The sequence below is a fragment of the Amblyraja radiata genome, chromosome 13 (genome assembly GCF_010909765.2).
Source record: "Amblyraja radiata isolate CabotCenter1 chromosome 13, sAmbRad1.1.pri, whole genome shotgun sequence".
NCBI classification, from domain to species: Eukaryota; Metazoa; Chordata; class Chondrichthyes; order Rajiformes; family Rajidae; genus Amblyraja; species Amblyraja radiata.
In genome coordinates this window covers 17,518,037-17,545,426 of record NC_045968.1, presented here as the reverse complement: position 1 = coordinate 17,545,426, position 27,390 = coordinate 17,518,037, and the positions used below count along the sequence as shown (strand labels likewise).

At 44.0% G+C, this 27,390-nt stretch overlaps 1 protein-coding gene across 4 annotated transcripts in view; it reads left to right on the top strand.

The window, feature by feature from the left end:
* The window catches only part of acap2 (ArfGAP with coiled-coil, ankyrin repeat and PH domains 2), a 103,068-nt gene that overhangs the window by 7,425 nt on the left and 68,253 nt on the right, over nucleotides 1–27,390 (top strand). For all 4 annotated transcript variants that reach the window (XM_033031329.1, XM_033031330.1, XM_033031328.1 and 1 more), the window contains exons 2-4: nucleotides 18,810–18,867; nucleotides 20,661–20,780; nucleotides 22,571–22,624. In XM_033031329.1, coding sequence (XP_032887220.1) covers nucleotides 18,810–18,867; nucleotides 20,661–20,780; nucleotides 22,571–22,624 — 232 coding nt within the window. The remainder of the gene's footprint in view (nucleotides 1–18,809; nucleotides 18,868–20,660; nucleotides 20,781–22,570; nucleotides 22,625–27,390) is intronic.

Genomic DNA, 27,390 nt, shown 5'->3' with positions numbered 1-27,390 from the left:
AGTCGTGGTTTGGGAGAAGTTATAATTGCATATTTGAGATTCTACCGTTTATTAAAACAATGTGCGATTGGCTATTTAACAAGCAATTCTGATATAGTGATAAATTTATTTATGTGTTATTTCATTGAAATTTAAAGTGGTTGTAAGAAAAATAAAGTTGTTAATTGCTAGTTGGTCAGTTGCAATATCTTTATTAAAGTGACTTCCCTCTCCTGCGAAGCATACATGGGGATTGCAACATTTGTTAGTTAATGCCCTGTAAGGGTTGCCAAAACACAAATCAGAAGCACTGGACTTTGGCTGTTGTCACACAAGACCGCAAATGTATAGGCAAACTCACGTTCAGTGACAATCATTTTATGCTTTTGTCATCCTGCAAATTACTTTTAAGCATCAGAGTTTGTTTTGTTTTCTTTTTCTCATGGCAGAAAATCACTCCAAAATTTACAATATCCCCCCCTCATCACTTAATACCATTTAGAGCAAGAACAAGCAGGCACCACGCTTTGATCTTGTTTTAAAGAATAAGAATATTTGGGTTTTCTGAGTGTTACTGTAACAACATAGTTGCTAAACTGAAGTATAAAATGCCGCAAAATGAAACATGTATTCAACTTGGGGATGTTTCAGTATGTTTCAACATTTAGGTTGATGTTGTTGCTTCTCGGGAGTGTAGCCATTCCATGCTGTGCAGCTTCCCAAAGTCAGGAATTCCTTTCATTCCAGGGACAACGGATTTTTCTGGTGCAGGCTTAGCTTCTCTCGATATTTTAGTCTAGTTTAGTTGATTGTCATGTGTACTGATGGACAGTGAAAAACATTTTTCTGCATGCTATCCAGTTAACGGAAAGACTATACGTGATTACAATCAAGCTCTCCGCAGTGTACAGATATTCTTGAGTCGAGGGGAAAGCAAAATCTATTTTTCCACAATTCCTCCAACAGGAAGTCCAACATTTACTGGTCTAAACATGAACCTTTTGAGAGAAGAGGAAGAAATGACATTATTACCTCAATAATTCCATTTCTACACTCGATAAAAGTGATAAAATCCCCTTTGCTTTGGAAACGAAATCACTATTTGCTATGTTTGCTCCAGAGTTGCTGGAGAAACAATCGGACCTCATTGTAACGGTGATTTCCACTTCTCTTTGCCCAAAATATTGTATGCTTTTATTGTTTGTTGCAGGGAGAAAACATAACCTGGTTGCAATGATTTGCACAGGTTAGTGCATGTTTTCTCTTTTGTTACCTGTTTTGTTTGTCTTCACAGAGGTTTTTATGGATTGGGGTGAACGGAGAGGTGCAAAGAGGTTGCTGTCAGTGACTGGTTTCTGTGGCCCTGTACTCTAGTAGTTGCCCTCAGTGCTGGTTTATGTGGCCCTGTACTCTAGTAGTTGCCCTCAGTGCTGGTTTATGTTGCCCTCAGCGTTGGTTTCCCTGGCCCTGTACTCTAGTAGTTGCCCTCAGCGCTGGTTTATGTGGCCCTGTACTCTAGTAGTTGCCCTCAGTGCTGGTTTATGTTGCCCTCAGTGCTGGTTTATGTGGCCCTGTACTCTAGTAGTTGCCCTCAGTGCTGGTTTATGTGGCCCTGTACTCTAGTAGTTGCCCTCAGTGCTGGTTTTCCAGGCCCTGTACTCTAGTAGTTGCCCTCAGCGTTGGTTTCCCTGGCCCTGTACTTTTGAGCAGTTGCAGCAAGCGCAGTTTATATTTCAATAAAAGGGGACTTTTTTATTTCCTGGATTTGGTTAAAATGTCATATTAATGGTGCGTTCCCCATGTGCATATTTCTCACCACCAAAAAAGTTAGTGGTTATTTCTAGAATGTGTTGAATAGGGAATTTGCCATCTCATATAATGAAGACTGGAATGTTAATTCATCTGTTATAGCCTGAGTGCCATGAACAAAATCAGTAAATACATTTTGGTGGCTTTGATAATTTAAGCAGCATTAAACTGGCTCTTTGGGATTGATATTTACAGAATTGAATGGGAAGTTTTAATGACAGTATCTGAACATAGTCATGCAGTGTGGAAACAGGCCCAACTTGCTCATGCCCTTCAAGATACCCTGTCTACAATGATCCCATCTTCCTGAGTTTGACCCTTAGCCCACTCAGCCTTTCCTATGTACCTGTCCATATAGTAGATTGGAATAAAGATTGTCAAACATCTGTGGATGATTTTACATCTGTTGGTGTTGGCAGTCTTCAGTGGATAGCTCTACGCTTAGTTCTAATGTTTTGTGATCAGATTCCTAAGAGATTTAAGCCCTCCACATATGTTCTTTGCACAAACTTCATCTGCTGAATGTTTGGTTATCCATTTAGCATGGTACGATTGCAGCTGTTGCCTGCTTTTGATACCTTCCCCCCCCCCCCCCCCCCCCCCCCGCAAATTCTTCACTCTTTCCCTGATATGGCACCACGTTCACTTCCTCAAGCCCACGACTGAAGATATGAGGACATCGCGAGCATAACTGGTTTAGACATTGCTGTGTGACCTCCTGAGTCCTTCCAGCAAATGTTCCCTTGCTTTACATTCCAGCATCTGCAGCCTCTTCTGCCTCCATATTACTTCACCACTTTGCAAATACCCTGCTATGAATTATAACATTTTTTTTCTCTTGTTTTTTCCCCCCCCTCTGACCAACATATGGATTTAAGTAACAGAATTATTAGCTGAACCAGAAACAGCACCTCCAGTATATTCACATCTTGCACAGTTTTAACAAAACTTCCCTAACCTGATGCTCCTTTCATTAAACACCACCTTCCCTTTGCCTTCCAAACCACTTCCTCACCTTGCATGCTCACCTTGTGATTCAACTACAAGTGTGGTAAACAACCGCAGAATTTGCTCTTGGTCTATTTTTGTCGTTAAATAATACTGGTGAGGAATAAATGTAAGAGTTTCTAGAATGATTATATTAATCATGTTATAATGTTTTATGTTTTTTGTAATTACTGTTTTTAAAATGTGTCATTTTCTTAAAGATATATAAAGAATAATAAAGGTACACAAAATTGCTGGGGAAACTCAGCGGGTGCAGCAGCATCTATGGAGCGAAGGAAATAGGCGACGTTTCGGGCCGAAACCCTTCTTCAGACTGATGGGGGGTGGGAGAAAGAAGGAAAAGGGGAGGAGCCCGAGGGCGGTCGGATGGGAGGGTGGGAGGAGACAGCTAGAGGGTTAAGGAAGGGGAGGAGACAGCAAGGGCTAACAAAATCAGAATAATAGTCTGATTTGTGTGTGTGTGCAGAAGATTACTGCACCAATCAGTGTTTGGAAGGGAAGGGCAAGGTTTGTTTTGTAAGCACCAATCTGAGGCAAATGTAAAAGCTGAATTACAAACACAAACTTCTGGAGGCACTCAGTAGAAAAGGCCAGTGGAGCGGGTGGTAGTGAATGATTTGAGAAAAGCACCAGGAAATGTCAGAAAAGGAGCATGTTGCAGGTTAAGAGGAGGTGAGGAGTGGAGCGAACCGAGGGAGGGTGTGATGGGGAGAGATGGTGAGGAATGAGATGACTCTTGGGATTGGTGTTTAGTGAGAGAGGGAGGTGAAGGATTGCTCACTTTCCTCTGTCTGGAGAATGTGGAACTAGAGCATCATAAAATGCACAGAACACGGAGCGGTGCGGCACAGGAGCAGGCCACAGTCTGTGCCCACATTCACACCAATTATGTTATCCCGTCTGAATGCACGTGATCATAGTTGTAAATCAGTCAGAGATGGCATGGAATGCAAACCAGCAACCACTAATCCCACACTAATCCCATTTTATTTCCTCCATATTCTTATCCACTCCTCCCTGATTTTATACTCGGGCAATTTATTGTTGCTACTCAACCTACCCACCTGCACGTCCTTGGAAACCTGCATGGTTGCATGAGAACCAGCAAACTCCACACAGACAGAGGTTGGGATTGAACCTGGTTACGGAAATAAATCTACATTCTCTTGTTCGCATGAATGACTTTGCTGCTTAAAGTTGAATGCCCATAACATTGCATGTAAATAACGAGAAAATGAAGAGATTATAAAGGCAAGGACAAGATGTTTTGAAAGTTCAATCAAGAATTTAGAGGTTGGAGTTTGTTATTTCATGCTGAAGACATGGGAGTTATGTTTGCATGGCTGCAATGTCAGTCCTACTCTATCACAGCTGATTAATGCACAGCTTTCTGGAGAGCCCTTGGATCATCCTCAAATATTGGAATGTTAGCTGACTTTCCACTGTTCAGGAAGGCAAAAGGCATTTGGAGTCACTGACGTCTGCCAGGCACTGTTGCGGTTTTCCCAGTGTGAATCAATCATTTGCTCTGCATTAGGCATAGCTTTCATTTTAGGAGTGCTTTTGTCTACTTCAACTTTCATCAAAACAAGTTTATATTGTTTGAAGAGCTGCCGTAAGAACGTCACTATTTTCAACAATGCATACTTCCTTATTGTTGGAACTTGTTTCCATTCGTGGCCTTTTTGAATACTACCATATTTACACGGGCTTGGATCCACATTAGGATTCAACTGATGAGAAATGTCAGAGTTGAACTTCCTACGTCACCCATTCCTTCTCTCCAGAGATGCTGCCTGTCCCGCTGAGTTACTCCAGCTTTTTGTAACTAATGTCAGAGTTGAAAGTTGATTAGCAAAAATGATGTACTAAAACCAAATATTGCTTTGTGTATGTCTAACAGTTTTCAAGGGAAATTAGATTTTGCATTGTAATTCGTATTTCCTGCTTAAGTTAAGCATAGTTTAGATATTGTTTTTCAATGCAAGTTTGCTTTGCACACCAGATTAATTTGGACTTTGGGCCAGTCTTTGCAATGCCTGTGGAAGGGCACCCCCCCCCCCCCCCCCCAGACTGTTCCCAGTGTTCCCCACTCCCTGCCCATGGGGCCATGCTGACAGAGTTACCTGGCCGTGCACCCACACTCTGCTGCATGCAAGCATGACTCTTTATATAAAGGCTCAGCAGCATTTTTGTGAGCAATTGTCATGACTGTGGTCCGCAGTGATGGTGAGCAATTGCAAGGGTTCAGAGAGCGGCGTAGAAATCACAAAAGCGAAGTTGGAATTCCACCAGAAGTAAGAGCAAGTCTTGCAGCCCGCAGAACACTGGCAGCTTGACTACCCTTGCCTGCTGCCTCAGTTGATGCAAAATCCTAAATCTACCAAGCTTTTAGTTAATGTCCACTTCACTTTCAATTAATAATCTCATTTGGGTAATTTCAAGTAACATCTGTGGTTTCTGTGTCAGCCCATATTGTTGACCATCACACAAGACTGCAATGCTAAAGTTGCACGTGGGAATCCAGTGGTAATTTCTTCGTGTTTTGCAAGTTTTATGAAGTGCCCATTTGATGAAGAAAGTTGAAAGAAAACAAAATTGTGAAATCTTGGTATTTGGTCGAATTGGCATGAAGCTGCAAACCACAGCTCCATTTCCAATGGAAATCAAAAATAGCTCAGTGATTCACTCATCTCTGTGGAACCACCTAACAACCTCCTCCATTGTCAGAGTGAGGCCCAGCGAAAATTGGAGGAACAGCACCTCATATTTTGCTTAGATAGTTTACACCCCATGGGTATGAACATTGACTTCTCTAATTTTAGAAAGCCCTTGCTTTCTCCCTCCTTCCCCTTCCCAGCTCTCCCCCCCCCCCCCCCCCCCCCCCCCCCCCGCGACATCAGTCTGAAGAAGGGTTTCGACCAGAAATGTCGCCTATTCCTTCTCTCCATAGATGCTGCCTCACCCGCTGAGTTTCTCCAGTAATTTTGTCTACCCTCGATTTTTCCAGCATCTGCAGTTCTTTCTTTAACAACTAGAGTAGTATTCACAAAGCTAAACTGGCTCTCAGTGGCTGGGTGGTCTTGCACTTGTTGAATAACGTTTGTTTTATTTGAATGTAGTTACAAAGTTTGCATTTCTAAGTGTGGACTAATGTACAAAGTGGAGGAAGCTTGCAGAAAGGTGAAACAGTTTCCTCATTATGATCATGGGCCCAGGAAGATCGAGCAGATTGCCGGATTGTAGTGGGCTGCATGAACTGTGTTTAGCTAGTCAATCATGAGACGAAATAAATTCCGTTTGATCAGTAGTGGATTAGAAGCCATGTACGAACTGGGTTGGAATGTTTCAAGCATCGATGTTAGTCACAATAAAGTGGTTACTTTTGCATTTTGAGAATGTAGGTTATGGTTACTGTGAACCTGTTATTAATTTATATTTTCAATGCTCCATAAGCAAATCCATAAGTTTCGGTCCTCGATCTGATGGAAAATGTAATTGTCAGCCCTCTTCAGATTAGATTATCACCCGGTGTCATATGATAAACTTGTATTAGCCAGGATACCCCAGTTGAATCATCCCTTGCTACATTGGGCCAGGTTGAGATGATGGGTCTGAATTTATAAGTGTGCTGACACAAGGAACTGCAGATGCTGCAAGTGCTGGAGTAACTCAGCGGGTCAGGCAGCATCTGGATAGGTGGTGTTTTGGGCCGGGACTCTTGGTTTGCAAAAGTTCCATGTCCTTCAGAGATGTTGCCTGACCCGCTGAGTTACTCCAGCATTTTGTGTTTTTTTTAAATAAAAGTGTGTCCATTGACAGTGCATTCAATTAATGTAAAGATGTAGACTGTTCTCACAGAGAGTTGTGAGTGTGGAATTCTCTGCCTCAGAGGCCAGTTCTCTAGATGCTTTCAAGAGAGAGTTAGATAGGGCTCTTGAAGATAGCGGAGTCAGGGGATACAGGGAGAAGGCAGGAATGGGGTACTGATTGTGGATGATCAGCCATGATCACATTTAATGGCGATGCTGGCTTGAAGGGTCTAATGGCCTACTCCTGCATCTATTGTCTATTGACTGAAAGACGAGTGCTTAACAAATAATTCATTGCCAGATATTTTAATTCTCCCTTGTACAAATATTCCTCCACAGGAAAGATATTTTCACATTTTAAAAGTGAAAGTATTCTTCCCCGTAGTTCCTATGGAGTTATTCCATGTCTAATTGGACCAGCTCATCCAGAGTTACCTGTCACCAATGTTGACAGCTTAGAATGGTTTTTAAATGTTACAGTACAATACTTTGCAGTGTTGGGCAGAACTAGTGTCTTCAACCAGTGTTGCATTGTGCACCTCAATTGAAAATTTCAAGCAGTAAATAGCCAATTTTCAAACTGATGTCAATGTTCATCTCTTTGCTGGTCTTAGCTTGCATGTGATCAACAGCCAGTTTGCATGATGTGAGTGTGTGTGTGTCTGGTTTTACCAAGTTAGGATGTAGTCGCGACATTGTTGCTATTCTGTTTTTTTGTTGTTGTTTTTTTCCGTAAATGTTTTTTATTAGATTTTCAAACAAATGTACAATTTAAAAGGGAAGGTAGAAAGCTCAAACAATTTAAAAAACACTTAAACAAAATTATCAAATTAAAATATTAACATTTTTATCTATAATATATTCAACCTCCTGTGGTGACCAGCGTGCACAGAAGGCCTCCACAGTCCCCATGGACACCGCGTGTTCCCTTTCTAGGGACACGCGGGCACGGACGTAACCCCGGAAAAGTGGTAGGCAGCCGACTGCTGTGCCGCCATCGACTGCCCGCTGCCTGGACCCGCGAATGGCCATCTTGGCCAGGCCCAGGAGCAGACCAACAGGGAGACCCCCTCCTCCCTCCCGACCCTCCCCCCTCTGTACCGGGTGCCCATAAATTAATAGCGTTGGACTAAAATGTAGCCAAAACTTGAGGAGCAGCCCTTTCAGATACTCGAACCGTGGCTGCAACCTCTCACACTCTATGTACACATGGAACACGGTCGCTTCCTCACCGCAGAAATGACAAGCAGGGGAAGAGTCCGTGAACCGTCTCAAATACCTATTACAGGCCACTGCTTTGTGCAACACTCTCCACCCCAGGTCCCCGATGTAAAGGGGGAGGACTCCCTTGTAGAGAGACCTCCACTGGGGACCGCTCCCCTCGTCAGGTGGTAACACGGACCGCCAGGGTGTGTCTGGACGGAAGACGAGGGCGAGGAAGTGGAGAGTGTGCAAGAGCAGCCTGTACAGTACGCGCCTCTCCGCGTCACAGAACGGCACGCTGGGCATCTCGGAAAGGCGGCTCATGTTGCATGGGGCCGGCTCTCGGGGAGGGACCCGGGCCGTGGGCCCTATGAACAATTCCGACTGAGCGGGGGTAAGCTCGTCCGGAATCGCTCCATGCACACACCTCTCCTCGACACCCACCGTCACAGCCACGACACCCCCCTCCCCCTGAGGAGCAGGGCCCTGGCTGAAGGTGACCAAATTCCTGACCTTCAGGAGGTCACGGTAAAAGCCAGGCAACTCATGCCTTTCCCACCTAGCGCGTCGACTCATGCCCGCTACCGAGAGCCGTGAGCCCTCCTGAAGGCAGCGCCCCTGGCGGAAAAAGTACGTCGCCAGCACGTGCCATTTAGGAGGGTAGTCCGAGTAGACGTACCTCCGCAGGGTCCTGAGTCGGAGAGCCGCCACCTGGGTACGAATACAGACCAGCGTCTGACCGCCCTCCTCCAACGGGAGACTCAGAACCCCAGCAGAGACCCAGTGGTTCCTCTCACCCCAGAAGAAGTTGACCAATCTCCTCTGTAACATGGTTATAAAATAAGAGGACGGGACCATAGTGGCCATCCGGTACCACAGCAGAGAGGCCACCAGCTGGTTTATAACTACAGCCCTGCCCCGGTAAGAGAGCACACCAAGTAGGCCTGACCAACGTCCCAGCCGGGCGACCACTTTCGCCTCCGGCTCCTGCCAGTTCGCCAGCCACCCCCCCTCAGCGGGACTCAGGTAGACCCCCAGATAGAGGAGGTGCGTGGTACTCCACGCAAAACCTGCCGTCTCCTCCGGCAGGGAGTCCACCTGCCACCCACCCACCAAGAGACCAGAACACTTCCCCCAGTTGATCTTGGCGGAGGAAGCAGCCGAGAAAACCTGCTGGCACTCACGCATCCTCCGCAGGTCAACAGGGTCGGTGAACATCAGAATGACATCATCGGCGTAGGCCGAGAGGACCACCTCCATCCCCGGCCCCGGTAAAGCCAGGCCTGTCAACCGCCTCCGGAGAAGGCACAGGAAAGGCTCGACACAGATGGAATACAGCTGGCCCGGACATGGGACATCCCTGACGAACCCCCCTCCCAAAGGGAATGGGGGCCAACAAAGAGCCGTTGACCTTAACAAGGCATTCTGCAGCAGTGTATAAAAGTCGGACCCAGGCCACAAAGTGTGGTCCAAATCCGAACGCCTGCAGAGTCTCCAGAAGGTAGTCGTGCTCCACCCTGTCGAACGCCTTCTCCTGGTCGAGGGAGAGAAAGGCGACTTACTGACCAGCCCCCTGGGTCAGATGGATCAGGTCCCGGACCAGATGAATATTGTCTTGGATGGACCATTCTGTTGCTATTCTGTTGGGTTTCTACATTTTAATATTTTCATTTATGTGGTGAGCTGGCACATGGAGCTGGCACAATTATTTGCTTTTGAACGATACAACCTTCAAAATGTCATGATCATTCTGCACCATCAATGACCCACAAATGCCCTCTCTTACTCTCTGCATTGGTTGGAGGAAAGATATCAGAGATATTATTAAAAGGTCAGAAACCTGATGATCAAATGGACCAGTGGCATCATGAATAACCAAATGTAAGAGAACCAAACTCTGAGAACTTCTGCAGATAGTGAGCAATAACTAAACTGCTGCAGGAACTGAAGCGAGGTCCCCTCCTGAATCATTGACTGTCCATTTGCCTCCGTAGATTTGCGTGACCCGCTCAGTTCCTTCAGTAGTTTTTTTGCTCCAGAATATAGTGTCTGCAGTCTTTTGTCTCAATGTGCAGATAATGACCTGATATTTTCATGTATTGACATTCACCCATGGTTTTGAAACAGGAAGGTTGTTTACACTATTATCTCATGAAATACACTGGTAGCAAAATTCCTGGAGTTGGTTGAAAAGTAGACATAAACTCCTATAAACACTAACTTAGACTGTGTGTGCATGTTTAAGGAACAATTTTTCACATCCCAGTGATAGAGCTAATTGTAACTGCTGAATTTCAAATACCCTATTTGTAACTTAGTTCATGATGCTCATACTGTGGTTGAAATTTATTTTTGCTTTCTCCAAACTTGTTTCATTCCAAAAGGGTTAATTTATAGTTTGGTCATTTTGGAAGAGAAGTCACAATAAACAAATGGTTGTCCTGGGGCTTGTGCAGTTCTCTGCACTAAGGATATGGCATGTAGTTTGCACCTAATGCTTGCATGATTAATTCACCATGTAAGCATAATTAATTGAACAGACATCTAAAATTGATGTTTTTGGAAAAAAACATGTGTAACCAAGTGGAAAAAATGATGGTGAATAACCAAACAAAAGCTCAAGTTGAAGATCAGACCACTTTTCATAAAGAAAGGCCAAAGCGACATATTTAATAAAGGCTCAGAACTTTTTTACTAAATAAAAGCATGTTTTAAAAATAGAAATATATTTAATGTTGATAAGTCATGTGCGTGACTTTCTGCTGTATGTGGCCCTTTTTATAAGACCATCAATACTGCTATTTTATTCCAGTTCTGATAAATGTGTTCTTTGTTTTTGAGGATATTGTGAAGTTATTAACCACTGCCTGATGTCACCATCAATTAGTACTTGTCTTAGTCATCCTATTGTGCAAACATCCTTGGTGGTGTGGTTTTTGCTATGATTATTTTCCTGTTACAATTGCGGAAGAAATATGAAACATCAATAATCTGTTCAGAGTTTTGCACGATCCAAAATAGTACATGTTTTGTGAGTGTCCCTTCAGTAATGTGAATTCTGGTAACCAGCAGAGACTTCGGCCCTCACCCCCTTATATTCACCATGGATGTCCAGTCACTCTGCACCTCCATCCCCCACCAGGATGGCCTCAAAGCCCTCCGGTTCTTCCTCGACCAGAGGAGCAACCTATACCCAGCCACTGACACCCTCCTCCGCCTAGCGGAGTTGGTCCTCACCCTCAACAACTTTACGTTTGACTCCTCCCATTAAGAAATGCAACACCTGTCCCTTCACCTCCCCCCTCGACTCCATTCAAGGACCCAAGCAGTCGTTCCAGGTGCGACAAAGGTTCACCTGTATCTCCTCCAACCTCATCTACTGCATCTGCTGCTCTAGATGTCAGCTGATTTACATCGGGGAGACTAAGCGGAGGTTGGGCGATCGTTTCGCCGAACACCTCCGCTCAGTCCGCAATAACCTACCTGAACTCCCGGTGGCTCAGCACTTCAACTCCCCCTCTCATTCCCAATCCGACCTCTCTGTCCTGGGTCTCCTCCATTGCCAGAGTGAGCAACACCGGAAATTGGAGGAACAGCACCTCATATTCCGCCTGGGTTGCTTGATGGCATGAACGTTGAATTCTCCCAGTTTTGCTAGCCCTTGCTGTCTCCTCCCCTTCCTTAACCCTCGAGCTGTCTCCTCCCATCCCCCCCGCCCTCGGGCTCCTCCTCCTCCCTTTTTCCTTCCTTCCTTCTCCCCCCCACCCCCCATCAGTCTGAAGAAGGGTTTCGGCCCGAAACGTCGCCTATTTCCTTCGCTCCATAGATGCTGCTGCACCCGCTGAGTTTCTCCAGCATTTTTGTGTACCAGCAGAGACTTGCTTGATCATTCTCAGCTTTATATGGATTTTGCCATGGTAGATTGCAGACAAGTTTCATTTACAGATAAATAGATTCATTCTTGTCTCATTCTTGAGTGGCTGTGCTGCAACCAAACTTTAAAGTATACTACCAATAAAATAATGAAATGTCTATTTAAAAAAAGTTATTTGTCATTGATATATGGAACTCCAAATAGATCTTGTATGTAAAACATCTAAATGCAAGCTAAATAGTGGAAATATCTGCTCCAGTGCCAAGTAGTCCAGTGGACCATATAGTCTTTGGCGTTGTACCGCATCCAGTCAGCAAAGGTGTAGGACTGTTGAGCCAATTTTGGTGGGGTTTCCTCTGTGATCATCATTCCATGATAAACGATGTGAGTAAAACAGATAAATTCCTTCAAAACCACCTTGAGGTAGAAGTGTGGGTCAGTACATTCTTCAGCTTTCTGTTATCTTTCTGATAAAATGAATTTAGCTAATTTTGCTCCCTTCATTTGATATTAAAAATGTGATTTTAATTTAAGAATCAAATGAATGATACTTCAGAAGTAAAAGTATGTGTAGCCAAACAGTTCTAATTGTGGAAGCAATAAGGAAAATTGGACCATGATGAGATCCATTATAAAATGCCGGATGACTCCAATTAGCCTGTCATATCCCTCAGTAGTTTATCTTAATCAAGTGAATGAAAAATCCATGCCTTCTTTACCGCAGATCTGCTCATTAGGTTCCAACAGGATCTTTCCACTCGAGACTTTGATGCTTGGGCTCCAGCATCGGCCCATTTGTTAGATTCCAAAGATCAGTCAAAACTCTGATAGACGGGGTGTCGGAGTCCCAAGATGCTTGGGAAAAGCCCTTGAGTGGTTGGGATTATATCGCGCACGGTGTGATTGTTGAAGAGTTATCTCAGTCCCATGAGATTGTGTACCCGTGCCTCATCATCTTTCTTATTGAGTTTGGAAATAAAACCGATCTGTAGCATAATGTCCACTTCAGCTGCAGTTCCCTTGATAGAACATAGAAAAATAGGTGCAGGAGTAGGCCCTTCAAGCCTCCATTCAATGTGATCATGGCTGATCATCTAAAATCAGTACCCCGTTCCTGCCTTCTCCCCATATCCTTTGATTCCTTTAGCCCTAAGAGCTAAATCTAACTCTTGAAAACATCCAGTGAATTGGCCTCCACTGTCTTCTGTGGCAGAGAATTCCACTGATTCACAACTCTCTGGGTGAAGAGGTCTTTCCTCATTTCATTGACCTACCCCTTATTCTTAAACTGTGACCCCTGGTTATGGACTCCCACAACATTGGGAACATTTTTCCTGCATCTAGCCTGTCCAATCCTCTAAGAATTTTATATGTTTCTATAAGATTCTCTCATCCTTCTAAATTCCAGCGAATACAAGCCCAGTCGACCCATTCTTTCATCATATGTCAGTCCCACCATCCCGGGAATTAACCTGGTGAACCTACACTGCACTCCCTCAATAGCAATAATGTCCCTCCTCAAATTAGGAGACCAAAATTGCACACAATACTCCTTGTGCGGGACCTTGTCAAAGGCTTTTTGAAAGTCCAGATACACTACATCCACTGGCTCTCCCTTATCTATTCTACTTGTTACATCCTCAAAAAATTCCGGAAGATTAGTCAAGCATGATTTCCCCTTCATAAATCCATGCTGACTTTGACCGATCCCATAACTGCTTTCTAAATGCTCTGCTATAACATCTTTAATAATCGACTCCAGCATCTTGCCCACTACCGATGTACGGCTAACTGGCCTATAATTCCCCGTTTTCTCTCTCCCTCCTTTAAAAGTGGGTAGAGAGGAACATTGGCTACCCTCCAGTCCACAGGAACTGATCCCGAGTCTAGAGAACATTGGAAAATGATCACCAATGCATACACGATTTCTCGGGCCACCTCCTTGAGTACTCTGGGATGTAGACCATCAGGCCCTAGGGATTTATCTGCCTTCAGTCCCAACAGTTTACCTAACACCATTTTCTGACTAATGTGGATTCCCTTCAGTTCCTCCCTCCCACTCGATCCTCTGTCCCCTAATAAAGTTACCTAACTTTACAATGTGAACAAATTACAGTGCATGAGAAGAATACGACAGGAATAGAAAGAAAGATATTAGGAGCGAGTCCTGGATGGTATTTACACTTTGGCTTGTATATAGCAAATAACGTTGCCATGTACTTGTGTAATCTGTTGGTGAACTTCAAAGATGGAATGAATCATCGCCCTCTGACAACAACCAACAGAACTCCTGTCACCTAATCCCTCCCCATTGAACTGGGGTTGACACAAAACTGTATTGTGACTGGACATTGTGTGGCTGATGGTTCACCTTTTCTTGACCTTTCCACACTTTCATCATTGGTCTGGAACGCAGGGTGGCCCGATTGGCCTTTTTGAGACCAAATTCCAGAAATCTGGACTTTTTTAAGATTTGGTTGGTGTCAGTAAATTCATTTGTCCTCTTCCTGGCTTTTTTACATGCTAAAATTATCTGCCTGAAGATTACATACCATCCTTTTTCTAAAACATTTTTCTTTAAGAGAATGTCAATATTTCTGCCGCCAACTACGATGGTGGGAGCACTAGGACCAGGCCAGTAGAGTCAGGCCACGTGCTGCCCACAGTGGAGGTAACTTGTGTGCCCAGTGCTTTGGGGAAATAGCTGATGGTGCTTTAAAAAGAGCTGACAGTGTCTGTGTGGGGCGGTCAAGCAGCTTTGCTGAGGTGATAATATGATAATACACCAGGTTTAAGAGGCCCAGGTGACCTAGTTGGGTGCCTTCGAGTCTGAATTTCTCGAGAAGCTCCAGAACAACTTCTGCTTTTTGTGACACCTTGGTGCCATGGAGACTGGGTTTCAGCAAGAAACACCAGGTGTTTCGATGTTTGTGGCTTCTCTGATGATGGACTCCCTACAGACATTGAACAGTTTTGGATTGGTGTACTTCAGCATCAGGCATTTAAAGAGCTCGCCACCTTTGTCCTTCCTTGCCTAATAACCCCTGTCAGCAATGCTGTAGTTGAGAAGATATATTCTCTTGTATCCTCCGTTAAAACGAAGGCAAGAAACAGAATGCAGCCGCATCTTCTTGATGCTATTGTGAGAATCAGGGCAGAACTATTACTCTCAAGCAAATGTTGCAAAGATGTCACTGCATGTCCAGAAATGCTGAAAAACTTCACATCGGACAATGTTTATGCCGTGTGTTCCACTCATTCCAGTGGGGAGGATAGTAATGACCTGGATGCAACTGGAGCTTTTCATGTGATGCCAGTATGATAAATGTATTCACATTTGTTTGGCCTTTTTCTAGTATTGTTTGGGTTTAAATTAAAATGTTAAACTGGCAACCCTGTCTGGAAGGAGATTAGATTTTACGCTGGAAACCGGACTCCGATCTGAACTTGTTCAGTGTCTGAGGAACCGCATATTTCATTTGATGTTGGGCTGGATAGAGTTCAGCAATGCCATGATTATTGAACAGTGGTTCCCAAAGCAGCAATCGTCACGGGACAGGAAAATGTGTGGAAACATATTCCCCTTGTACCTCACCAGTGTCTTTTAATATGAATGAAGGCTCTTGGCAATAAGACACCAAGAAACATAATGGGAGTTAGAACAGCAGATGACATGGGATTAGTTAGAGATGGGTTTAAAGAGGAAAACAAGTCACACAAGCAGTATTTGCAGTAATCTGATCATATCCCAGTCTCTTGTTCTTTCCTTTTGGCCCTGCAGATTATGTACACTCAGCATCAACTGCATTTGCTTTCCACCCTCCACCTCTTTCTAGATCAACAAGTTAGGTGTCAAGTTTCTGCATCTTGTTGGTACAGGGAATTGCGATCATGTGTCACTGTGTGATGAAATTAATGATGGTTTTCCTCATAATAACCTTTGAATTTTGTGATTCCGTAGTCATAATTAACCACAGAATCATAATTAAACATTGTCAGGGTTGGCTTGAGTGAACTGATTTTTGGCATAATTTACATAACTGTCAGATTGCAAAATATTGTGAAATTTTAATTGCAGAATGCACTTGAATAGCAAACTTCTGCGGTAGCTTTAACATAATCCTCTAAACCCACCCCAGCTATAAATTGTCCATGCTAACAGTGTGACTTAATTATGAATGGGAGTTTAAATTTGTAATCATCATTAGCAGGCCTTTAAAGGAGGTTACAGAATGTTGTGTTGGCTGCAAGGACATCGACCAATGAGGTACATTTTTGAATGATTTTTACTTTACAAGGAGTTGACTGGTTAATCTCAGCCCAATTGGAAAATAGTGTTGTATATACTGACAAGTACTTGTTTGGTATTGAGGCTGATTACTCCCATGGGTCAATCTCTTTGCTAATTCACAATATTTTTAGTTTAACTCACTTTTGAATATTTCTTAATTTTACAAAGCTTCAATTGTAAATAATACAAAATAAATAACCTTTCAATAAACTGCTTGATCATGCTGGTTCATGGCAAATTTTGTAATCAGTGTAATGTAAGTGAGATTGAGCAAAGGTCTGTGGATTTGGACGGGGGAAATGGATTTAAGGGAGAGGCACGACATCTTTTCGTTCTGGGTGCAATGTTTACAATGGCAGCAGAACTACTGAATGAGCCCACAGCACAAACTGCATTAAATACATTGCAGCACTGAACTAAATTAATAAATTGATTCAAAATCCTCCATCTATGTGTTAAGTATCTTTTTTCTCTTGCTGTGCAATTACCATGGTAGAGGCTTAGCGTTCTAGAGTCGTTCTGCATAGAACAGCCCCTCCGGCCCAGCTTGTTCATGCTGACCAAGATGTCTCATCCAAGCTACTCCCATTTGGTTGTTTAAGAAGGAACTGCAGATGCTCGAAAAATCGAAGGTAGACAAAAATGCTGGAGAAACTCAGCGGGTGAGGCAGCATCTATGGAGCGAAGGAATAGGCGACGTTTCGTGATCCTTCTTCGGACTGATGCGGAGGGGGGGGCGGGAAGAAGAAAGGAAGAGGTGGAGACAGTGGGCTGTGAGAGAGCTGGGAAGGGGAGGGGAAGGAGGGAGAAAGCAAGGACTACCTGAAATTGGAGGTCAATGTTCATACCGCTGGGGTGTAAACTGCCCAAGCGAAATATGAGGTGCTGCTCCTCCAATTTGCGGTGGGACTCACTCTGGACATGGAGGAGGCCCAGGACAGAAAGGCCGGATTCGGAATGGGAGGGGGAGTTGAAGTGCTGAGCCACTGGGAGATCAGGTTGGTTAATGCGGACTGTGCGGAGGTGTTGGGCGAAGCGATCGCCAAGCCTGCTCTTGGTCTCACCGATGTAGAACAGTTGACATCTAGAGCAGCAGATGCAATAGATGAGGTTGGAGGAGGTGCAGGTGAACCTCTGCCTCATCTGGAAAGGCTGCTTAGGTCCTTGAATGGAGTCAAGGGGGGAGGTAAAGCGACAAGTGTAGCATTTCCTGCGGTTGCAAGGGAAAGTACCAGCGGAGGGGGTGGTAAGGGTGGGAAGGGAAGAATTGACCAGGGAGTTACGGAGGGAGCGGTCTCTGCGGAAAGCCGAAAGGGGAGGAGATGGGAAAATGTGGCTAGTGTTGGGATCCCGTTGGAGGTGCCGAAAATGTCGGAGGATTATTTGATGTATGTGATGGCTGGTAGGGTGGAAGGTGAGGACAAGGGGGACTCTGTCCTTGTTGCGAGTGGAGGGATGGGGAGTGAGAGCAGAGCTACGGGATATAGAAGAGACCCTGGTGAGAGCCTAATCTATCGTCGAGGGGAAACCCCTGTTCCCTAAAGAATGAGGACATCTCCGATGCCTTGGTTTGGAGCACCTCATCCTGGGTGCAGATGCGGCGTAGATGGAAGAATTAGCAGTAGGGGATGGAGTCCTTACAGGAAGCAGGGTGGGAAGAAGTGTAGTTCAGATAACCATGGGAGTCAGTGCATTTGTAGTGGATGTCGGTTAGTAGTCTGTTACCTGCGATGGAGATAGTGAGGTCTAGAAACGATAGGGAGATGTCGGAAATGGTCCAGGTGAATTTGAGTGCCGGATGGAAGTTAGTGGTGAAATGGATGAAGTCAGTGAGTTGTGGGTGGATGCAGGAGGTAGCACCAATGCAGTCAATGTAGTGGAGGTAGGGGATAGGGCCACGGCACGCCTCGAACAAGGATTGTTCGACGTACACTACAAAGAGGCAGGCAAAGCTGGGGCCCATGCGCATGCCCTCCGCTAGGCAGAGGAGAGTATCGGTAGACAGGGATTGGCAGGTAGAAACAGAGGGCTTTAAGACTCTCCTGGTGGGGGATGGAGGTGTAGAGTGACTGGATATCCATGGTGAAGATGAGGGAATGGGGTGCTTGTGGTACATATTCCTCTACCAAAAGTTTATTTAAACTGCATTAATTTTTGTCTTCCCTTCCTAATCACATCTTTATCATAACCATATAACATATAACTATATAACAATTACAGCACGGAAACAGGCCATCTCGGCCCTTCTAGTCCGTGCCGAACACTTACTTTATGTTCCTTTTATATTCATGGGTGTTCAACCATGTGGCATTAACTGAGCATGTTTGTCTTTGTACCCTTTGTCACTCTCCATGGAAATGTACTTAATTAGGTGCATGATCTTGTATTAATATTATTTGTGTGATTGAACTTGTGTTTATAGAAGGTTTATATTAATTTATTGCTTATCAGAGGTTTGAGAGGGGTTGTTGAAAAGATGAAAAGAAAAAGAAAACAGTACTGGAGTAACTCAGCGGGTCTGGCAGCATCTGTGGAGAACATGGATAGGTGATGTTTCACACAGTGCTGGAGTAACTCAGCGGGTCAGGCAGCATCTCTGGAGAGCATAGGTGACATTTTGGGTCGGAACCTTCTGAGTCTGAAGAAGCAGACCAACCCGAAACATCACCTATGTTTTCCAGTGATGCTGCCTGGCCATCTGAGTTACTCCAGCACTTCGTCTTTTTTTTGTAAAGCAGCATCTGTAATTCCTTGCTTCTCGTAATTCAACTTGTTAAGAAGAGAGCAGCATTGGAAATATTACATCAGATTAATTATATTGTTTCCTCAATAGAGCTGCAATAGAGGAAGTTGAAGGAGATTTTGCTGAATTGGAGTTAAAACTTGAAAAGGTGAGTGCCATTATATTTTACTTCATTTATTTCTGATGGGTCATTTTCCACCTTGGTGCCTGATCAATAATTTAAATGGTCACGTTCTGGGACGTGATTGTGGAAAGTTGCATTCAGGAAAAGGTTCAACAGCAATAGAAATAGTCGGTGAATGTTAACAGGCATACAAATTCAGAAAACCTTGCCGATGCATTTTTGCTCTAATGATCCTAATCCAAATGGATTCTGGCCAGAGAATTTTATGCAATTAAAAAGTTTGTGATGCTGTAAAGGGCCTGTCCCACTAGGTGATTATTTAGGCGACTGTCATAGTAGTAGCAGTCTTGTGCAGTGCTACATGGTTCTAGTGAGCCTACACCTGGATTACATTGTGTAATGTGGTCTCTGGCCCTGAGCACAAGCACACTTGCAAGCTGTGCAGTGTAGATCGACTCGGATATTCGTGTAGGTTGGGAGATGGAGTATTATTGGCCAATGTTTCCTGGAGTTTAGCTGAATGAGAGAGGATCTCATTGGAAAGGAATTTACATGATGAGGACATTCTGTGCCCTTTGGCTGGAGGGTCTGGAAGGCGAAGGCTCCTGAGGACTGAAAGGAGAAATTTCTTCACAGATGGATAATAACTTGTGGAACTCTGGGCCCCAGAGGGTTGTGGAATTTCAGACACCATGTATATTCCGGACGTTTGCACACAGAGTGAGAGGATCAGGTGGTAATTTGGGAGTTGGGGTGGAGGATTTTTGAATGATAGAACGGTTTACTGCTTTGAACTCTTGCAGTCTTCACAGTCCATGATACTGCCATCCTCTAAGCTTGGATCTTTCATTAGACATCAGCAACGTCTAGCTTTGCTTCAGTCCTTTCTGCTTTCAGTATTTGTCTTCCTGAAATTGATTTTGCAAAAATTCCCTGACATCGAGTTTTGCTCCAAAGTAATGATTACTGAAACTGTTACAAATTGAAACACAATTTTCGACATTGTACGTATTAATACTTTAAGTCTTTAATCATTTGAAATGATTTGGAAGAAATGGCATTAAAGACCATTGTAGAAGAGGATCAACTAGTTCGATGATAGCTGATCTCATCTCTACCCAGTTACCTTTGTTCAAAAACCATCAGTCACCATATCCAACAAAAGTCCGGAAACTTTAATAGTTTGTGTAAGAAGGAACTGCGGATGCTGGTTTAAAACGAAGATAGACACAAAAGCTGGAGTAACTCAGCGGAACAGGCAGCATCTCTAGAGAGAAGGAAAGGGTGACGTTTCTGAAGAAGAGTCTCGACCCGAAACGTCACCCATTCCTTCTCTCCAGAGATGCTGCCTGTCCCGCTGAGTTACTCCAGCTTTTTGTGTCTATCTTAACTTTAATAGTTTGTTGCTTCCATCTGTCCCACTCCACATGTTCAAACCAATCCTCTCTCAACCTTTGTCCCTCTCCCACACGGTGCTGGTGGGGTGATTGAGGTGGGGTGGGAGAGTGCAGGAGGTTTAGAGCATGTGCTCTCCACTGCTGTTCCCCATCCACTCCCATGTCCCATACCATGTCAATTCTATCACTATTTAAATGCTCCACCATAATAACAGCACTGTTGATTTGAATTGATGTCATTGTGTCCCGTGTTGTTCACTGCATCCTCTGTGTCTGCAGTGCATTAGGATTTTCAAGTTTTCTGTGCCATTGTTAATTTCACAAATAAAGCCTATTGATATTTGAATGTCTTTTCCACAACATTATTTGGATATCGGTTCGGGAGTTTGTAAAGATTGAGCACACATTTACCTCCTTTAGGTTGTCAAGTTGTGCATTGGGATGATCGATGCTGGAAAGAACTTCTGTAATGCCAACAAACAGTTTGTCAATGGAATTCGTGAGCTGGCCCAACACTCCACCAAGGACGAAGTCATTGAGGTGAGGACATCGCAGTGACAAATCTGTATCTCTTCCAACAGTAGCTGAGTGTTTTATTGAAACATGACCACTAACCGCTGACTTTTCAGCATCTTATTGTGTTTGGCCGGTGTGCAGTGCTTGAGAGTCACGGCACAACACCAGTGAAAGTCAATGTGCATCATTCTGTGTACAGTGTCTAGTTTGCAACCAAACTTCAAGCCACATGGCTTGTACATTTGCGATCAGTTTATTAGTTTACATTTACAATGTAAATTTAGAAACTTGCTTGGATTATTATCAGAGCTTGACTCATGACAATAGACAATAGGTGCAGGAGTAGGCCATTCGGCCCTTCGAGCCAGCACCGCCATTCAATGTGATCGTGGCTGATCATCCCCAATCAGTACCCCGTTCCTGCCTTCTCCCCATATCCCCTGACTCAGCTATCTTGCCCTATCTGGCTCTCTCTTGAAAGTATCCAGAGAGCCGGCCTCCACCGCCCTCTGAGGCAGAGAATTCCACAGACTCACCACTCTCTGTGTGAAAAAGTGTTTGCTCATCTCCGTTCTAAATGACTTACCCCTTATTCTTAAACTGTGGACCCTGGTTCTGGACTCCCCCAACATCGGGAACATGAGTAATGACATTTCTATGAAGACAATATAACAGGCATTGTGTGCTGCTGTTGTTTTCATCCTAATGAACAACAACCAGTAGATGGATTTTTAAATACAAAGTTCCTTCCTTAAGCTTTCCTTTAATGCAGCAATTTGTCCAGTTGAGGCCTTTGATTTGCCACCCATTCTTTTCCTTGTTTGAGTACTCCTGCATGTTTTATCAAGTAAGGTCATAAGTAATAGGAGCAGAATTCGGCCATTCGGCCCATCAAGTCTACTCTGCCATTCAATAATGGCTGATCTATCTCTCCCTCCTCAGAGGTTTATTGTCACAGCCATACCATAAAAAAGCAACACGGCACACAACTACATCAAAGTTAACATAAACATCCACCACAGTGGATTGCATATTCCTCACTGTGATGGAAGGCAAAACAAGTCCAATCTTCTTCCCTCATTTTTCTCCCATCCGTCAGGGCAATCGAAGCTCCCGCAGCCGGCGGTCGAAGCCCCCGCGTTGGTGCGGTTGAAGCCCCCGCGTCGGTGTGATTGAGGGTCCCGCATCAGGGCGGTTGAAGCCCCCGCGTCGGGGTGGTCGAAGCTCCTGCGGCCTGGAGTTCCCGGTCGTTCTCTGAGCAGAGCTCCGCGATGCTAAAAGTCCGCAGGCTCCCGCGGCGGAGCTCAGAGGTCGATCCCTGGCAGAGGGATCGCAAGCTCCGTAATGTTAAAGTCCCTCAGGCTCCCGCGGTGGAGCTCTCAAAGTCGGTCTCCAGCAAAGGCCGCCAACTCCTCGATGTTAGGCCGCAGTGCGGACGGAGACACGATACGGGAAAAAAATCGCATCTCCATCGAGGTAAGAGATTAGAAAAAGTTTCCTCCAAACCCCACCCCCACCCCCCACATAAAACAAGCTAAAGAACGCTAAAAATATACATTTAACACATACTAAAAGAACAACAAAGAAGAAAGGGACAGACAGACTGTTGGCGAGGCAGCCCGGTCCTAACCCTTCCTCATTCTCTTGCCTTCTCCCCATTGCCCCTGACACCGTACTAATCAAGAATCTATCTATCTCTGCCTTAAAAATATTATTAAAAGTAGATATATACATTTTAGATTTGGGAATGTTGATTACTTGTGTCATGTTCCAAATTGACATCTTTATTTCGTCTTTATATTTACTTTCCTCAGAACAGTCTAATGAGGTTTTCGGATAGCCTTCTGGAGATGGTTAATTTTCACACAGTAAGTCATAAATTTTGCTACTCACAATATGATGAAAACAGAAGCTGATAGAAGTCGATTCTGTGCAATGTACTTTTTTTAAAGAAATGTCAACTTGTCACTTAGTTTCACATTAAAACAATATTTTGACTTTGAAAATGAGCAATATGATATATTTATGGGTAACAAGTTGGCGATAGGGTAGTCGGGTTGCTGGTCATTAATACTTGCCCTTATCTAAAGTCTCTGACTCACTTCATCACTGAGGCTGCATGATATATTTTAATGCCCAGTCAAATTAGATGATGCCAACAGAACACTAGGTTTTGGTTAAAGCCTTCTAGTTGGAACCTACTCCTATGTTCCACATCACGGCCATGGATTGGTTCTGCATCCAATTAGCTGTCATTGGACAATGCTAAGACACAAAATGCTGGAGTAACTCAGTGGGACAGGCAGCATATCTGGAGAGAAGGAATGGGTGACGTTTCAGGTCGAGACCCTTCTTCAGATATGTCACCCAATCCTTCTCTCCAGAGATGCTGCCTGTCCCGCTGAGTTACTCCAGCTTTTTGTGTCTATCTTGGGTTTAAAGCAGCATCTGCAGTTCCTTCATACACATTGAACAATGCTTCATGTGCGATTGATCTTGCAGCAATGTAGCAGGATATTTATTTGATCAGACTGCTCTGTGTCGTTGAGGAATCAGCTGAGCTCTATTCAGCCTCCCCGCCTCTCGGTAGAAACAAAGAATGTATTGAGTTAACAAGAACATTTGCCATTAGCAGACATTCTGAATCACACAACATAAGTACATTGTAATTTTATTTTTCTTTGCAGACATTAAAATAACAGTGGTCATAAATTTAATATCAGCGATGTCTATAATTGATTGTTTCATAACTCCTGCTACTCATAGAATCATACAACGTGAACACAGGCCCTTCAGCCCGACCTACCCATGCCGGACAACATGCCCCATCCAGGCTATTCCCACCTTTCTGCGTTTGGCTCGTATCCCTCTAAACTATCCCATCCATGTACTTTTCATAAACTTCAGGTAGCCTTTGCTTTCTCTCCATCCCCTTCCCAGTTCTCCCACTAGCCTTACTGTCTCCGACAACATTCTATCTTTGTCCAGCCCCCTCCCCTGACATCAGTCTGAAGAATGGTCTCTACCCGAAACGTCACCCATTCCTTCTCTCCAGATATGGTGCCTCACCCGCTGAGTTACTCCAGCTTTTTGTGCCTACCTTCCATTTAAGCCAGCATCTGCAGTTCTTTCTTACATACTTTCCATAAATGTTTCTTATGGTGCCAGCTACTGAGGTCTATAAATTACATTTGTGTTTTGTCTCCTCCACTTCGACCCGTTGCCACATTTTATCACTGTTATTGAGGTCAGGGAAATTATCCCAGAGTCATGAATGGGAATATTAATTTTGTGAATTGTTGCAATGACTTAACCCGAAAGGTAAAAAATGTTATGAAACGGTTAAGTGGATACAATGTTCTTGAAGTCTTCCTGGAATGTTCCGAAGTATTTTTGTTTCCTACCTTTAAGAAATTACAGTTAAAAGTTTAAACCGAAGATAGACACAAAGTTTAAAGCTTTCGTTTAGTTTTTAGTTTAGAGATACAGCGCAGAAACAGGCCCTGCGGCCCACCGAGCCCGCGCCGACCAGCGATCCCCGCACACTAACACTAACCTGCATATACTAGGGACAATTTACATTTACACCAAGCCAATTGACCTACAAACCTGTAAGTCTTTGGAGTGTGGGAGGAAACCGAAGATCTCGGAGAAAACCCACGCGGTCACTGGGAGAAAGTACAAACTGCATACAAACAGCATCTGTTGTTGGGTTCGAACCCGGGTCTCCGGCATTGCAAGCGCTGTAAGGCAGCAACTCTACCGCTGCGCCACTGTGCTGCCATATTTACTTTGAGTGTTGTTCCACTGCTGTTTAATTAATCGAAGCGAAGAAAACTGAGAGTGTGACAGCTGCAGAGGTGGAAATGATCAAACGTATCAACATGAGCAAGTAAGAGTTGGAAAGTAGGTTATTCTTAATGGCTCTGGTGACCATCCTGAAAGTGGACTACATCTTCTCTGCTTGTCTCTTTGATCCCCAATTTTCCAGAACTCCAGATTTTTGCCCAGATACTTGCACTTGTTTAAAAAGATCACTTGTGATTGGAGGTGATATAGTGTGGAGGGGTTGAGGATGGCCCGTTATAAGTTCTTTCATTAACAGTCTGTTGAAACAAACTCTTAATTATGTTACTGTTTAGATGTGGGGCATGGGGGTCAAATTTGCATCCAAAGTCATCATGTGCTACAATAATAACCAAGTTCATGAGTTACTTTCAAAGGCTGGACGATACCATCAACTCCCTTTGTCTCTCGTTTGCCCTAAACCACTAGTTGTTTGAGACCACGTTATGAAAATTACATGTCAGTGTCCCAGAGATACGGCCGTCTCGGTTACACAAACTGATTACATATAAATACATAGCAATTTTCCAATTAAAATTAATGACAATAAAATGGGAAAAAAAGCCAATTATTATTATATCTTTAAAGAGCATTAACTAGAAATGAACAAATACCACATAAAGCATTCATATGTGTAACGTGATTTTAATTCTTTCTTAATTTGATGATTTTTCAATCTGGATCAAACTTTCATCTTGGCTATTCTAGAAATGTTTAAGTATCTGTGCACAAAAGTATTGAGAAAACTGAATGGCAATTTGACTCGAATAGTGCAGCATGGAGACAAAAACACATCACCTGGTTCTGGATAGACTCAGTTTGTACTCACTAGAATTTAGAAGATTGAGGGGGGATCTTATAGAAACTTATAAAATTCTTAAGGGGTTGGACAGGCTAGATGCAGGAAGATTGTTCCCGATGTTGGGGAAGTCCAGAACAAGGGGTCACAGTTTAAGGATAAGGGGGAAATCTTTTAGGACCGAGATGAGAAAAACATTTTTCATACAGAGAGTGGTTAATTTCTGGAATTCTCTGCCACAGAAGGTAGTTGAGGCCAGTTCTTTGGCTATATTTAAGAGGGAGTTAGATGTGGCCCTTGTGGCTAAAGGGATCAGGGGGTATGGAGAGAATGCAGGTACAGGATACTGAGTTGGATGATCAGGCATGATCATATTGAATGGTGGTGCAGGCTCGAAGGGCCGAATGGCCTACTCCTGCACCTATTTTCTATGTTTCTATGTTTTATCACTAGGCTTGTCATTTTGAATCTTCCTTGGCCCCAAAAACATCCTGTCTCTTCCATATGTCATACTGTGAAAAGCACTGTTAATGTGAGTGCATCACCACACCATGTACACCCACCATGTGCTGGTTAAGGTGCTTTCATGAATTAGAGACGTAGCTCATCGCCAATTGCTTGCTCTGTTGTAACCTATCAATGTGTGTACATGAGACCAGTGGGCAAGTTCTCATTCAGCTTCCCAGCGATGCCTTAACTCAAATTTGGGACAATATTTCATCCAGTGGATTATGTTCAGCTGTGCATGCCCAAACATTGCATCTTGTGCCAGTCAGTTATTTTGTAGACTTAGTGAGGTCTTCCACTTAGTACATCTGCAAGATGTACAACATCAGGACTATCGTGAACGGTCATTTCCTGAACCTCGACTCCTCCTGCAGAATGTCCAGCAACTGAAGCTGCAGGCTGAAACGCTCCATCCCTGCACTGCTCTGCGGCATTCATTCGTTCATCTCATTGCATTGTCTGCAACCTTGCATGATGCTCTACTGTTGCATGGCTGTGAGCAGTCAACTTTGAAGAGCTAGATGCTCATGGTCCTTAGAGTTAACGTCAACCACCATCGTAGTACAAAATTACTTACTTTTGTTACTCTTCTAATCCTTGAATGCTTGCCAATCAAAGCTTTCACTTGCATTAATGCATTAACCAGCTGGGTACGAGTGGTTTAGGATTGCTTTAGCCTTGAAGTTGCTGGGAAAGTGGTGGTTGCCGTCTCTATATTTATGGATAGCCAGCCTATGGTGATCAGCTCTCTCCCCACCAACCCATGGCATGTCAGGTGATTCCCAGGATCCCGTGAATCGGTTTTCCATTCATGCCTCATCTGCTATTGTAAAGCATGCATGAAGATGCCGCCGGTTTAGTAGCAGATGCTGCTATTGTGAAGCAGCAGCTTAGAGTGAAGACAGTCCACTAATGTTTCTTTTTATAGTGGATTATTAAGAAGAAGAGGATCTTTCTTTCTCAATGTTGCTGAAGAGCATTTATCTACAGATCTTAACCACAGTTGATTCAACAACAAGCCTGGTTATTTATATTTTACGTTTATGACGTGGTGTTTGGCTCAAAAATGTTATGAAAGAGTTCAAAGGGATTCACATGACAGCTGCAGTGCACTGCAGAGCATAGTCTGAAATAGACACGCTTGATTTATTGTGGGAATTAATTCTGTACTTTAGTCCAATGATGAATGTTGGGTGGAGATTGCAGATGCTGGAACCTGGAGCCAGAAACTACTGGAGGAAGTGAGTGGGTCAGGGAGCAGAGGGTCATGTGTGGGAGCGGAGGGTTATGTGTGGAAGCAGAGGGTTATGTGTAGGCATTGTGGAAGCAGAGGGCCGTGCGTGGGGATTGTAGGGAGCAGAGGGTCGTGCGTGGGGATTGTTACGGAATGCAAGCTATGTATTTCAGTTATTCTACATCATGTATAAAAAAGCCTGTGTCAAATTATAAACAGGATTACAAAGAATGCTCGACAGTTCAGGT